At 40.4% G+C, this 15,601-nt stretch overlaps 4 protein-coding genes across 4 annotated transcripts; all 4 read left to right on the top strand.

The window, feature by feature from the left end:
- Positions 1 to 3,039: 3,039 nt before the first annotated feature.
- LOC308679985 (histone H2A) lies at positions 3,040 to 3,426 on the top strand (the record flags this gene model as incomplete). The annotated part of the gene is made up of 1 exon (XM_081347859.1): positions 3,040 to 3,426. One exon carries the CDS (start codon positions 3,040 to 3,042, stop codon positions 3,424 to 3,426), a length of 387 nt encoding a protein of 128 aa, XP_081203985.1.
- Positions 3,427 to 8,298: 4,872 nt separating this feature from the next.
- On the top strand, positions 8,299 to 8,711 carry LOC308680070 (histone H3.2; the record flags this gene model as incomplete). The annotated part of the gene is made up of 1 exon (XM_081347980.1): positions 8,299 to 8,711. The coding sequence occupies exon 1, from the start codon at positions 8,301 to 8,303 to the stop codon at positions 8,709 to 8,711; it is 411 nt and encodes a 136-aa protein (XP_081204106.1). The 5' UTR covers positions 8,299 to 8,300.
- Positions 8,712 to 10,154: 1,443 nt separating this feature from the next.
- On the top strand, positions 10,155 to 10,466 carry LOC308680050 (histone H4; the record flags this gene model as incomplete). Its single annotated transcript, XM_081347941.1, has 1 exon — positions 10,155 to 10,466. One exon carries the CDS (start codon positions 10,155 to 10,157, stop codon positions 10,464 to 10,466), a length of 312 nt encoding a protein of 103 aa, XP_081204067.1.
- Positions 10,467 to 12,112: 1,646 nt separating this feature from the next.
- On the top strand, positions 12,113 to 12,502 carry LOC308680077 (histone H2B-like; the record flags this gene model as incomplete). Its single annotated transcript, XM_081347991.1, has 1 exon — positions 12,113 to 12,502. Exon 1 carries the CDS (start codon positions 12,128 to 12,130, stop codon positions 12,500 to 12,502), a length of 375 nt encoding a protein of 124 aa, XP_081204117.1. The 5' UTR covers positions 12,113 to 12,127.
- Positions 12,503 to 15,601: the final 3,099 nt, after the last annotated feature.

Genomic DNA, 15,601 nt, shown 5'->3' with positions numbered 1-15,601 from the left:
CAGTACAAAATATAAATACACACACAGGCATAACACTATACTGGAGAATTGTGACAATAATAATAATAATGACTTTCTCCAAAGCTTAATGCAAAAAAGAAGTGCTGCATGGGGTATATAAAATCTCGGTGCTCTTTGGTTGTGGGATAGTATATCTCTGAAGACAAGAATTCCAAGGCACTCGAATGTCAGTGAAAAAAGTTAAAAAGCCTTTATTTCATTCCTGGCTTACTTAAAAATTGGTGAGAAGTGCACCTACGCGTTGCGGCTGCATGCCTTCATCAGGGTGTGTGATAAAGTAATAATGACTTTATTCAGGACTCAGAAGGGAAGGTCCATAGTACAAGTGTAAAAAATGACAATAGTTACAACATAGCAATAAAATATACAGTACATAGAAATAAATGAATAAAAGGTCAATAACTTTCACTTGTAATAAACAGGAGCGCCAGTGTCTCCACAGCCTAGATGTATGAGCTAAAATCACTGTGGGCTAAAGCTCGTATAATTCTGTTTTCAGAGGCAGACTTTCTACACATGAATCGAAAAATAAGATTTCTTATTAAGATTACATTAACAAACATTAGACTAGCACTACACCATCTTGCTTGTTTTAGAAGCAGTCTCGTGCCATCATTATACGCTGCCTTCAGCCTCGCATGTTCTCTGTAAGACCGCCACAAGTGGGCAGAATAAAGGGTGGACTGACAGAATGCTTTGAATAAAGCTACCCTAACATAAGCAGAACACATGCCACATTTACCTGCAAGCACATTAGCCTGAGCATATATCTTCTGCCTACTGATGTCCTTATCATCCGATAAATCATTTACAATATGATGGCCAAGATATTTAATCTCATCACACACTTTAAGGGCAGTACCAGATAAAAAGAAATCAGGGAATACTAATTTCCTGTCTTCCTTACGTCTAACAATCATGATATTGCTCTTACTAGCATTATAGTTGATATCAAAATCTGCACCGCACTGAGAGCAGACCTTCTTGTAACCCAGCACTAATATGGGCAAATGATGACCAGATCATCTGCATAAGGTGATTAGTGAGAGTATTGCAGATCATACATCCTGTATTACATTGATTTAATTGTTGTGACGAGTCATCCATATACACGTTAAAAAGAAAAGAACTCCGTTACCGACAGTAAATGGTTCTGATACAGACCCCCCCATCTCTGCATAGACCGGTGTGAGTACCAGAAGACTAGAAGTCTTATAATTACTTTTGGAATTCCTCTATGTTGCAATTTAAGAAACCATTGTTCATGGTTTACACAATCAAATGCCTTAGAGGCATCTATAAAACACATTAAAGTTGTGGAATGCTGGCTATTATAATGATCTAAAATGTCCTTTAAGGCAAATATACACACATATCTGTACCGTGTTGATGTTTAAAGCCAAATTGGTTGTCAGTCGTATATATACTGTTCCCTTAACCTAACCCTAACCTGTTAAGAAGAGTTCTCTCCAACACTCTGGATACAATGCCAGCTAGGGATATAGGTCTGTAATTGTCCATGCTGTTTATTTTGCCAGTTTTGTATTTTAATAAACAGGTAAAATAGACTCAGGCAGAGTCCCATGATCTAAGAAACCTGTCATACAAATAGCAAACAGAGGAACAAGTTTCTTGCTTGCATGTTCTAGATGTTCAGCTGTTATTCTATCGGTCCCACACACTTTATTGTCATCTAATCCCAATACTGCAGATTGTACCTCTTCTGAATTAATAACCACATTTTCATCATTGTCAATATTTTCCACCTCAAAAGTATTCCTCCCAACACAGTTAAGCAGCTCATGATAATGTCGTCGCCACATCTTGCATTGCATCAGAGCCACTGACACCCTGTGTTTGAGGGTAAAGACATTTTAATACTGTTCATGGCTCTAACCTCTTTCCAAAAGCCATTATAACTTCTGTTATGCATCTTACATGCCAAAGAGTCAGACCTCATCGAGTTCTCATTCTTTTTTATAAATCTTAGTGCATATTTAAAATTTGCATTTGCCCTTTTTTTTCTTCAAATAAAGGGCCGTGTCTATCTCTATCAGACTCTATCCAGTCTTTAAATGCACACCGAGCTTTGGCATGAAGCTGAGGTTTATAAAAATGCCTATGGCAATATTAAGTGTTTCCACAATTGAGTCACATAACACATAAATCTTTACTGTGTTGTGGATTCTTACAATTAATATCACCACATCTTATGGCGTCTTTGGGCAGTGCAATGTTTCCCAGCGACCCATCAGTCCTGGCATACTTCTGGAAATCTTCCATGGTTATAATGTAGTCCAGTCTAGTCTTCATGTGTTAATGCTATTAGCCACCGTAGTTAACACTGGTAAGTTTTTAACATTTAAAGACAGAGAAAACGGTATATGATCGGCAATGGCAAAATCATAATGAATCGTCATAGCATCCAAAGATCAGTTGTACATACACAATGATCTAACCACGAGGTGGTATATGCCTCACTGATCTAAGTATAACTATTATCAGGCAAAAGGACCTTGCTTGACAGTATTAAACCAATGTCATTGCAAAAATGCGTGATTAGCAAACAGAGAGTTTGCATCAGAAATATCAGCATTCATGTCTCCTGCAACAAAAATACAGGTTGAGTACAATAAGAAACAATAGAAACAATAAGCAGTGATAAAACTCCAGTATTACAAGAGGAACTCAATACTGTACAGTATCAGGCCAATCTGCGCAGAATATAGAGTGTGGTGACGATGGTGAAGCACTTTTATAATATCTATTTTTTGTACCTATTTGAATATTTTCCCACACATATTTCAATGGTTTCATCCATTTTGTCAAAAACTTGCGCATAAATATTCCCGCCAGAAAGGGGGTGGGGCTTTGGAGGGAAGTTCAGTGATTGGTTGAAATGCTATCAGACTCTTAGCCAATGGGCGACGGGCTCTCTCGTATAAACACAGGGTGTGGAGCCGCTGCTCTTCATTCTCTTCTCTTCCACTGTGAGGATTGGAGAAACTGACTGTTAAAATGAGCGGCAGAGGCAAAACCGGCGGCAAAGCTCGAGCCAAGGCCAAGACTCGCTCGTCCAGGGCAGGGCTGCAGTTCCCCGTCGGCCGTGTCCACAGGCTCCTCCGCAAAGGCAACTACGCCGAGCGCGTCGGCGCCGGAGCTCCTGTGTATCTGGCGGCTGTGCTCGAGTATCTGACCGCGGAGATCCTGGAGTTGGCTGGAAACGCCGCTCGGGACAACAAGAAGACCCGCATCATCCCCCGGCACCTGCAGCTGGCGGTGCGCAACGACGAGGAGCTGAACAAGCTTCTGGGCGGAGTGACCATCGCTCAGGGCGGCGTGTTGCCCAACATCCAGGCCGTGCTGCTGCCCAAGAAGACCGAGAAGCCCGCCAAGGCCAAATAAGCGCTCGGGCTCGCCGACCACCAAAGGCTCTTTTAAGAGCCACTCACTTTACCTGACAGAGAGCGCTTTTCTGTGTTCATAACTATAAATATCATAATCTCAACAGATTGAGGATAAAGATTGCATATTTAGTCTATTAAAATTAGAAACCCAATCAACCCAGTGTGCAAAATATCAATGAGAAGTTATTTGTGGTGTCTTTTTCTGCTCATTATAACATCAATATACGGGACATTCTACCAGAAACGTACATTTCCACTTATAAAAAATCTTGGGGAAAAATATATTTTTCTTAAATCTGAATGTTGAGTCATATGGAGGATATGCTAAACTATGAGAAACACATCACACCATCTAAGCATGTTTTTATGATTGAATAAAATATATTTTTATACGCATTTAACCCCTAAAATATCAGGCCTTGTCACAGACAAATTTGTATATGTTAGAATGGTTTCCTAATGAATTTATTTTATGCAAATAGCATTTTCTTATTGATCACATGTTCCTGTAATTCATTTAAGAAATATAAGTAACTTTTCGGTCAACTGTAGTACACAAAATCACAGAATACCCACCAGGCACTCATATAGTTGTGAAATAACTACCTTTACACAGGAGATTTTTTACAAAAACATAGTAGTGGAAATATACGCCCACCTTATTCTACAGTTAAATAGGTTAATTCATCAATATTTCCTAGTACACTTTCATGTCATAATTTCCTGTGACAGAACTGACTTTATGGATTTTGATGATGCAGAAAAAGTTATGTGTTCTCTATTTTAGTTTTGATTGGCATTTCTTTTTTAAATTATTATTATAATTTTTATGTTAATGTAATATTAGACTGATAAAATTCAGCCAAGGACATACACAATATTGCCAGAAGGATTGGGACAGCCCTCCAGATAACTGAATCCAGGTGTTCCAGTCACTTCCGCTGCCACAGGTGTATAAAAATCAAGCACCTGGGCCTCCACTTTACTATTGCATGCGCTAAATACATAATATATGCAATAAATGTGATAAAAAAGAACAATAACATTAAAGGACAAGTTCGGTATTTTACACTTAAAGCCCTGTTTACAGATCGTTTCTGATGAAATAGAACGGTTAAGATTAAAATTTGGACACATTCTCCTGTCCCGAGAATTTTAGGTTTATTTCGCTTCCCCCCCCACCTCCAGAATGGCAGCCTATGGGCACTGGAACATTCCTTCCTAAAACGCATTAAACTTTCGTTTACAAAGACGTGAAACTCACCGAGTGGTCAGGGGTGTTCACTGATATGCTCACTCAAAAATCGCTGCAAAAGATGCTTTCCAACAGGTTTTATCGTAGTTTTTGTCCAACTCCATTGATTTCTCTTGAAAGACTGTGTGCGGTACGGTATTACTCCGCCGCTTCTTCTTCTGCTTCTTCTGTGTATTCAGTCAATGTCAGTGGTTTGCTTGCAATTGGCAAAGGTGCATTATCGCCACCAACTGGGCTGGAGTGTCTATTATTCAAGCTCTCAACGGAAGAATCTACGGGTGTGAGACGTTTGGAAAAATAGATCCACAGTTTTAAAACGAATGGTAAAACACCTGTTGGAAAGCATCTTTTGCAGCGATTTTTGAGTGAGCATATCAGTGAACACCCCTGACCACTCGGTGAGTTTCACGTCTTTGTAAACGAAAGTTTAATGCGTTTTATGAAGGATATGTTCGAGTGCACCTACACACCCATTCTAGAGGTTTTGGGGAAAGCGAAATAAACCTAAAATTCTCGGGACAGGAGAAAGTGTCCAAATTTTAATCTTAACCGTTCTATTTCATCAGAAACGATCTGTAAACAGGGCTTTAAGTGTAAAATACCGAACTTGTCCTTTAATTTGTAAGGCCGTGCCACACAGGAATGTGGGCCTGACGGTCGGCCATTTTAAACTGCCATTACTCAGCCTGCTAGCATGCTAGCATACAAACTGTTAACATGCAAGCAAGGAATTTCAGTAACCTTTTCAGACATGTTTTGGATTTATAACATTATTTTCTACAGTGTTTTACCGTGACAGGGCCTGACCCTTTAGCTCGTCTTCATAAAAAATAAAAAAAACATACAAAAACAAGCTTAAAATCATACAATTCAATGACAGAATTCAGCCTTGATCAATGTCAGCATCACCGGGGTCAATGATGTCACTTCCTCTGAGTGATTCCCTTAAAGGCGTATTTCACACGTTATGTAGAGGTTTAAACATGACAGGACTGACCGACAACATGGGGACAGATGTAAAATAGTATTTATTTGTAGAATTTATATATAATTTCATGTTTTTGATCAGTTGATGTGAATGATAACAGCTTAAACTTGTTATTGATGGAGTTTTTCTTCTAAATAACAGTTTTTAGCAAAACTAAACTATGAAAGCTGTAGCTCCAGTTTGGCTGAGGACATGGACACGATTTGTAATTTTCAAAAGTGTTTTTAATAAAGAAAAAAATATCTGAGAGCCTAATGAATGACATATTCCTTAACAGAACAACTCACAGAAATCAACTATGAGCCAGTTGTAGAAATTTTTTGGATTAAATACTTTTTTTATTCACTGTAACAATTCAAGGACCGATAATGTATGTTTCTGGTAGAATGTCCCGTATATACATTTAAAGTATGTTGTAACATTGAACCACCAAGGATAAATTAAAACGTTTGACATTTTCTCACAGAACAAAATAATTTTCTTCACAATTCTTTAACCAGACAGTTGAACTAACACACTTAACCAGTTTTTAATGTATTACATATTTAATGAAAAGTAACATTTCATATCCAGCTGTTGCTCTCAGGCAAAATTGTACCATAGAGGAACACAATTATTACCAAACCATCATATCAAGTTATATCCATCATCTTCATCCTCATCTCCATCTTCATCCTCATCTTCACTCTCTCCCTGCAGGATTCACTGTCAATATATCTTCCTCTTCCTCATCACAGGATAACTCCTCATCCTCATATGTGCAGAGTTAGTATGTGAATTACTACTCTTATAAGTGCATTAAAAATAATTTAAAAATGCAAATATATTTAGATAATGTTAACCCTTTTCTATATAAATATAATATATCTGTATCCAACAGTATGTCTGGTATGGCCGTATGCGATTCCATTGCGGTCCAATGATCCCTTGAGTCAACACAGTTTTCTGTTCTGTACTCGACATGTGATGAAACATAAAGTTCTTTAAAATACTTCTTTACTTACCAGTGAAGGTGACTCATATTTTATGTGGGTCATTAAAGGACAAGTTCGGTATTTTACACTTAAAGCCCTGTTTACAGATCGTTTGTGATGAAATAGAACGGTTAAGATTAAAATTTGGACACTTTCTCCTGTCCCGAGAATTTTAGGTTTATTTCGCTTTCCCCAAAACCTCTAGAATGGGTGTGTAGGTGCACTCGAACATATCCTTCATAAAACGCATTAAACTTTCGTTTACAAAGACGTGAAACTCACCGAGTGGTCAGGGGTGTTCACTGATATGCTCACTCAAAAATCGCTGCAAAAGATGCTTTCCAACAGGTGTTTTACCATTCGTTTTAAAACTGTGGATCTATTTTTCCAAACGTCTCACAACCGTAGATTCTTCCGTTGAGAGCTTGAATAATAGACACTCCAGCCCAGTTGGTGGCGATAATGCACCTTTGCCAATTGCAAGCAAACCACTGACATTGACTGAATACACAGAAGAAGCAGAAGAAGAAGCGGCGGAGTAATACCGTACCGCACACAGTCTTTCAAGAGAAATCAATGGAGTTGGACAAAAACTACGATAAAACCTGTTGGAAAGCATCTTTTGCAGCGATTTTTGAGTGAGCATATCAGTGAACACCCCTGACCACTCGGTGAGTTTCACGTCTTTGTAAACGAAATTTTAATGCGTTTTAGGAAGGAATGTTCCAGTGCCCATAGGCTGCCATTCTGGAGGTGGGGGGGGAAGCGAAATAAACCTAAAATTCTCGGGACAGGAGAATGTGTCCAAATTTTAATCTTAACCGTTCTATTTCATCAGAAACGATCTGTAAACAGGGCTTTAAGTGTAAAATACCGAACTTGTCCTTTAACTGGACCAAATGAGCAAAAAATGTTTGGGTTTTTTTCAATAGGAGAATATGGAGTCATGTGACCTGTGCACATGTGCTGAAACTAGACACAGAATGGAGTCCTGTGGGTCATGTGACCACTTTATTCACTTTCATCGATCAGTATTTCTCCCCCGAGAAAGGTTTGACCAATAAATAAATAAAGTGTCTCATTTTAATGAAAATAAACTAAAATAGACTATGTTGCCTGGAGGCCATGGTTAATTGATTATCCAATATCAAAAACTATACATCGCTTCAGAAGATTTCCAGTGTAACAAAAACTGATCAGTGTTACTGAGGGTCTTTTGCCCTTTAATATCTGATCCTGTGTGTGTGTGTGTGTGTGTGTGTGTGTGTGTGTGTTAATATCTGGCTGCAGAGCTTTTAAACTGACTGTAATGTGATTTTGTTCTGATCCGAGATCTCCACAACCACTGAGAATTAAGGCGAGTATTTCAGAACAAATAAATAACGCAATGTGAGAATAAAGCCTATGGATGTCTGTGTTACACTGATTAATTTAGTAGTAAACTGAACAAAGCGTCTTGAGCGGGAAACCCTCCGCTTGCTTGAAAAGAGGAAACGCGCAGTCATGAGCGCGTCACACACACTAGCCAATCACAAGCCTCTGCATCATCGCGACAGTGTGAGCTCGAGACGGTCCAGTGCTATAAAAGCAGGAGGCGAATAACAGAAAGCATTCATTCCAGCGCAAGCAGGACCGAGAGAAAAGAAACTCCAGCGATGGCCAGAACCAAGCAGACCGCTCGTAAATCCACCGGCGGCAAAGCCCCGAGGAAGCAGCTCGCGACTAAAGCAGCGCGGAAGAGCGCGCCCGCCACTGGCGGCGTCAAGAAGCCCCATCGGTACCGGCCCGGGACCGTGGCTCTGCGGGAGATCCGCCGCTATCAGAAGTCCACCGAGCTGCTGATCCGCAAACTGCCTTTCCAGCGGCTGGTGAGAGAAATCGCCCAGGACTTCAAGACGGACCTGCGCTTCCAGAGCTCCGCTGTCATGGCCCTGCAGGAGGCCAGCGAGGCTTATCTGGTGGGTCTGTTCGAGGACACCAACCTGTGCGCCATCCACGCCAAGAGAGTCACCATCATGCCCAAGGACATCCAGCTGGCGCGCCGCATCCGCGGAGAGCGCGCTTAAACCCGCCGCTGTGCACGCGCGTCACTCCCCAACGGCTCTTTTAAGAGCCACATCACTTACTATAAACGAGACAAATTCTTTTTTTTTTTACGCTGAATATAAAGCGATAGAGTCTTACATAGCGTGGGATCTGGTTTCAAAAAGCCAGGTCTGGGTAACTACGAGGGGGAAAAAATGCATGAGCCACTATCGCTTTATATTGTTTCATAAAACACAATTAGCTATTTCCGTTTCATCTGATCAGAGTTAATGGCATTTGGATCCGACATCCAGTGATTAACAACTGTTTCCAATGCGCCTGTGTTCGTTAAGCAGAAACATTGCCGGTTATAAAGGTTTTCATCATGTAAGTGCATATTTATCACTTTAATAAAACCAATATGTGCATGAACATGTGAGAGTGAACCTGAACTGGACAAGGATTTCAGATATTGCTATCTTTGTGGGGATATTTTGTCTCCATATTGTTGTGTTTACCAGCACACACACACACACACACACACACAGAGAGAGAGAGAGAGAGAGGAGTAAATAGAAAAATATCACAGATGCCACTATTCGCAATTTTTTCTATAATATTGTGATTTGATGTCGTTTCCCCTTTGTTTAATTTGTTTACTGAGCTTGTAGAACAGCACTGTTAATTATCAACCAGTACTAATAATAAAAGCAACAAAATAAAATAAAATTATTTATCAAAATTAATAAGGAAAGACAAGTACTTTGTTTAGGCTTGGCTTGTAGGGGATTCCAAACCTGCGTAAACGCACAGAACCCATTCTAAATGCGCATGTGACCGCCATCAGTGTTTCTCACAGGTTCGCGTTTAAAGTCTGTGTAGAGAGAATGGTGTCGTCTTAGGACATCTAATCTTACAGTTAAATCCGACCTTTAGTTCATAAACGCCAGAGGAGAACTGGCCCCCGACTGAGCCCGGGTTCTCCCAAGGTTTTTTTTTTTTTCTCCATTAGGTCACCTGATGGAGTTTTTCGGTTCCTTGCCACTGTTGCCTTTGGCTTGCTCAGTTGGGGATATTTGGGGATATTTAATTTAATTAATCAATCAACGATACTATTGATCAGCATTACCAATCGTGGACGTTCCACTAGAAACAAACATTGATGTATTGTTTTAATTTAATACTGTGAAGCAGCTTTGTTACAACCTATGTTGTGAAAAGCGCTATACAAATAAACTTGACTTGACTTGACTACTACTGTACATGATCTGAGAAATTAGTATTATGAAAAATATTTTATTCAAAACAAGGGAAAGACTCCTGATCGGGGTGGCGGTTAAATGTTTCGCGCTCTATATTTTGGGGGAGGGGCCCGCGCATGTGACGCGTCGCTGGTTTCTGTCAGGTCCTGTAGGCAAGTATAATTGGGCTCCCTTCAACGTCCATACTTCATTATTGACAAACTTAACGATCTTGCGAAAATCATGTCTGGAAGAGGCAAAGGCGGGAAAGGGCTCGGTAAAGGAGGCGCGAAGCGTCACCGTAAAGTTCTGCGCGATAACATCCAGGGAATCACCAAACCCGCCATTCGGCGTCTGGCGCGCCGCGGCGGCGTCAAGCGCATCTCCGGGCTGATCTACGAGGAGACCCGCGGTGTGCTGAAGGTGTTCCTGGAGAACGTGATCCGCGATGCCGTCACCTACACCGAGCACGCCAAGAGGAAGACCGTCACCGCCATGGATGTTGTGTACGCGCTGAAGCGGCAGGGACGCACCTTGTACGGCTTCGGGGGATAAACGCCCGAGACACGAGAACCGACGGACCAACGGCTCTTTTAAGAGCCACACACTCCCGCACTGAAAGAGTCCATGATTTGACAATATCAATCATGAAGTTATTTAAAAAAAATTCTGTACCGATAATTGACTATTAATGAGTTCTTGTATAAAGTTTGACGGTAATGTATATTGAGATTATTAGCATAGTGAATTACACCGTATATCCATTTACAGATGCTGAAATGTGTTTTACCAAGTAAACAGACAATTACACCAGAAACCTTACCAAAGTAAAATAATGCAGGTTTGCCATGTATTTTCCCACTAAAAAAAACTTTTTTTGCTACTCCTGTAGTTTAAACAGTTTTAAGGTTTCATGAATGAAGTTCTGAGGAAAAGCTGTTATTAAAGGGAGTATGACCGTTATTAGTCTCTTTTCTCCAAAACTCCTTCAAATGTGATTATTTGGGGTTTAAATTAAAAGTTGGTGCACAATATGTGTCTAGAACCACTTATTTAATCAAAAATATTACTAAAATCAATAAATAAAAAGAGCAGGAAATGAAACAGTTGTGTCGTTCAAACCAGAGCCTTTGAAACACATTATTAAAGGACAAGTTCGGTATTTTACACTTAAAGCCCTGTTTACAGATCGTTTGTGATGAAATAGAACGGTTAAGATTAAAATTTGGACACTTTCTCCTGTCCCGAGAATTTTAGGTTTATTTCGCTTTCCCCAAAACCTCTAGAATGGGTGTGTAGGTGCACTCGAACATATCCTTCATAAAACGCATTAAACTTTCGTTTACAAAGACGTGAAACTCACCGAGTGGTCAGGGGTGTTCACTGATATGCTCACTCAAAAATCGCTGCAAAAGATGCTTTCCAACAGGTGTTTTACCATTCGTTTTAAAACTGTGGATCTATTTTTCCAAACGTCTCACACCCGTAGATTCTTCAGTTGAGAGCTTGAATAGTAGACACTCCAGCCCAGTTGGTGGCGATAATGCACCTTTGCCAATTGCAAGCAAACCACTGACATTGACTGAATACACAGAAGAAGCAGAAGAAGAAGCGGCGGAGTAATACCGTACCGCACACAGTCTTTCAAGAGAAATCAATGGAGTTGGACAAAAACTACGATAAAACCTGTTGGAAAGCATCTTTTGCAGCGATTTTTGAGTGAGCATATCAGTGAACACCCCTGACCACTCGGTGAGTTTCACGTCTTTGTAAACGAAATTTTAATGCGTTTTAGGAAGGAATGTTCCAGTGCCCATAGGCTGCCATTCTGGAGGTGGGGGGGGAAGCGAAATAAACCTAAAATTCTCGGGACAGGAGAATGTGTCCAAATTTTAATCTTAACCGTTCTATTTCATCAGAAACGATCTGTAAACAGGGCTTTAAGTGTAAAATACCGAACTTGTCCTTTAACGGCTCTGGTTCAAAACATGGGACGGTATGCGGGGTTATCATTTAACCGCCTGTGATTGGCCCTCGATCTGCTCGTGATGTTTTGTGTTGTCCAATGAAACACGAGTTTACGGGTTTGGAAAATGAAAACAGGCAATCAGAAGATCCCCGTGTCTCCTTGTAAATTAGCATAGTGCAGCGGATAAAAGCCTCAGAGTCGCTCCTGAGTTCACACTGACTCGTCAGCTCTGAGATCATTCCTCGTCATGCCTGAACCAGCCAAGTCCGCGCCTAAGAAGGGCTCCAAGAAGGCCGTTACTAAGACCGCCGGGAAGGGCGGGAAGAAGCGCAGGAAGTCCAGGAAGGAGAGCTACGCCATCTACGTCTACAAAGTGCTGAAGCAGGTTCACCCTGACACCGGCATCTCCTCCAAGGCGATGGGCATCATGAACTCTTTCGTCAACGACATCTTCGAGCGCATCGCCGGTGAGGCGTCTCGTCTCGCTCACTACAACAAGCGCTCCACCATCACGTCGAGAGAGATCCAGACCGCCGTGCGTCTGCTGCTGCCCGGAGAGCTGGCCAAACACGCCGTGTCTGAGGGCACCAAGGCCGTCACCAAGTACACCAGCTCCAAGTAGAGCCGAGGAGGAGCACACAAAGGCTCTTTTAAGAGCCACACACTTTATCCTGGAAAGAGCTTATGCTTTGTAGAATCTGTTGCAAATATCACCGTTAAAAATAATTTTGACTTTGTAATGCATCGTTTTTTTTCTAAACTATTTTATGACTGCAGTCATAGTCTCTAAAGGTTTTTTTTTTTTTTTTAATTCAGTGACCTTTTGGTTTTTCAAAAACGACCACTGTGTGAACAGTCATTCTGCAAAATGTTTTAATCCGTAAACAAATTCTCTATAATATATATTTTTTTAATCGCTAACTTTGTAAAGGTGCCAAGAAACCTAAACTGCAGACCTTGTTTAAGGCCCCGTCCACACTACTGCGTTTTCGTTTAAAAACGGAGACCTTTTGCTACGTTTGCACCTCCCGTCCACACTAACGACAAAAAGAAGTTTAGGCCATGTCCACACTAATACGTTTGAAAACGCATCTTTTTCTCTCCGTTTTGGCCTTCCGTCCACACTGAGACGGCGTTTTTATTAATGAAAACGAAGCTTTCTGAAAACGCACTCCAAAGCGGATACTTTTGAAAACGCCGTTTTCACGTTGTAGTGTGGACTGTGAAACCGGAGGGATTTAAAAACGATGACGTAAATTTAGTCATGTGACGCATATTGTACGCATGATATTCATGTTTATACCAGTATTGTGTCTGTTATGTGCTATTCACTTTCACATTGTTGCTAAACATATTCTATATTGCACACTCTTCATATCACAGTCCTGCAAAGATGGCATAATTTACTAACATTTGCTGTCCTGCGGCAATACATGAGAGCAGTCGCGTTTTAGACCAAACAGATATGGCGACTGCGTGCGACTGGACGCGTCAGTGAATGGTGAGATATTTTACTAAATAAAATGATCCTGTCAGAAGAATTGCGCGATAACTTCGTTATTTATTTTTACATCTGAATCATATGAGTGATGTTTTGTGGGGTTTTACACATGCGCAGTAAAGGTGAATTTAGCGTTTTCAAAAGTTTCTCATCCACACTGAAACGTCCGAAAACGCTAGTGTGGACGGAGAGCGTTTATAAACGAAAACGCCGTTTTCAAATGTATCCGGATTAATGTAGACGTAGCCTTAACGCTGCCGACCCGTTTTTCGTTTTGAATCTCCGGAGGGCGTTTTAGTGTGGACGGCTCAAAACGGAGGACTTTAGAAACGATGACGCAGAAGCTCACGCTCGGCTCTATGATTGGGTGTAATCGGTCATGGCGTATCCTTCCCTTCCTTCCCTAAATTCTGCATTTTACAATGCTATAACTGCCGATTCGATCGATCTTTGACAATTCTCGTGTGTAGCGGTAATGTTAGCTACTTTCTTCTTCATCAGATCTGAGGAATAGTCTATCCGTTTCCTGTTTACACCGGCACGCGCATGCCCAGTGTTGGTGAATGGTCACGTGATCCGCGTTTTCCGTCGTTTTAATGTGGACGGAGATAAATTCTAATACGCAGCTAAAACGCCCGTGTGGACGGAGATCGTATTCGTTTTAATTCTCCGTTTCTAAACGAAAACGCAGTAGTGTGGACATTTACAACTGCTGAAAGTCTTAATGAGAACTATAGCACATGTTTAAGAACAACAGTAATTATTAAAGTGATGTTCCACAGAATCAAATGCACAATAAATGTTTATCAAAGAGAACAATGTTGGCATCTGTTGATTAAAGAACTAAAACTCATGTTTGAAAGAGGCAAAAAAGATGAGATATGAATGAATTACAAAAGACAGAAACATGAAAACGTGTGTAGAAGAAATTGTCACTTCAATAAACTCAGATCAGATTTTTATTGTTTTTGTTTTTATATTTTTATTTTACTGTAGCGAGTTTGTAAGTTTGGAGTTTTATTTTTCTTCCACGTTTAGATGTTGATGTCTGTTTACCCAAACAAAATATCCATCCGCTTGAAAACATAGATCTCTGAATTAGCCTGAAATAAACTGGTAAAAGTTGCTTTCTGCTACAAACTACAGTTTATAAACTATTTTTAGTTGTATTTGAGTTATTTTATATTTGTTACACCTTACAATAAGGTCTCATTTGTTAACCTGTAACCAACATAAACGAACAATGTGCAATTTTTTTTGCAGTATTTATTAACCATTGTCAGGGACGGATATGACTTGTAAAGGCCCTGGGGCCAGTTATCTCCAAAGGCCCCCCCAGCCCCCCCTCAGTTCGATAATAAAATAATTTTTCGATAAATATAACGCACAATGTTGTTGGTGAAGACAGGGCTGCCAAATCTCACGCATCGTGTTGACACTGTTCTCTGTTTTTTCACGCAATGAAAAATCCCGAAGCAAAGAAGCCACTGACACCAACAGACAAGATAAGGCGTAGTTAGGGGGGTTGGGGGGCATGCTCCCCCGAGAAAATTTGGATTTCTCTGATCTACATATGTGCAATTTAGGACTTTTGAAGGCCAAAACATTATAAGAAATAGGCTAGCTTTAAAACCTTGTCATTAGATTATATTTCAATACCTGCTCTCTCCTCATCTTCATATTTCTTTTTCTCCCATTCTTAAATTTGTCCATTCTTAAAAACTCCACAAGGCCTTCATATTCACATAGGGCCAGGGAGCCCTCATAGTCCAAGTGCCTTGTTTAAGAGGCCTTGTGTAGGCTATGGTACACATATTACAGAATTAATAAACATTTGTTTTCATTGTTAATGGGTTTTCTGAACCAAACTGGATTGCGTGGCCTTAAACCCCAGGGCCCCCCCGGGCTTCTGGTAGGCAAGGGCCCCTGGGCACTGGCCCCATAGGCCCGGTCAGTAATCCATCCCTGACCATTGTTAATGTTAGTTAATAAAAGTATTCATATTTATAGTTCTCAGTGCATTAATGTTAACAGATACAACTTTGGATCTTAAACATGGCGAGTAAATATTGACAATAACATTTACTAAGATTAATATATGCTATATAGTTGTTTTTCATTGTTAAATTAATGTATAATGTTAATAAATGACTATATGTTACCAAGATATCTTGTCAACTCATTTACTAGAGCCACTGATTTTTATTTCCTAATATAATC

This window comes from Scardinius erythrophthalmus, assembly GCF_964197995.2.
Source record: "Scardinius erythrophthalmus genome assembly, chromosome: 2".
In the NCBI taxonomy this organism is placed as follows: Eukaryota; Metazoa; Chordata; class Actinopteri; order Cypriniformes; family Leuciscidae; genus Scardinius; species Scardinius erythrophthalmus.
Note: the sequence above shows the minus strand (reverse complement) of the source record. Positions and strands in the feature narration are given on the sequence as shown.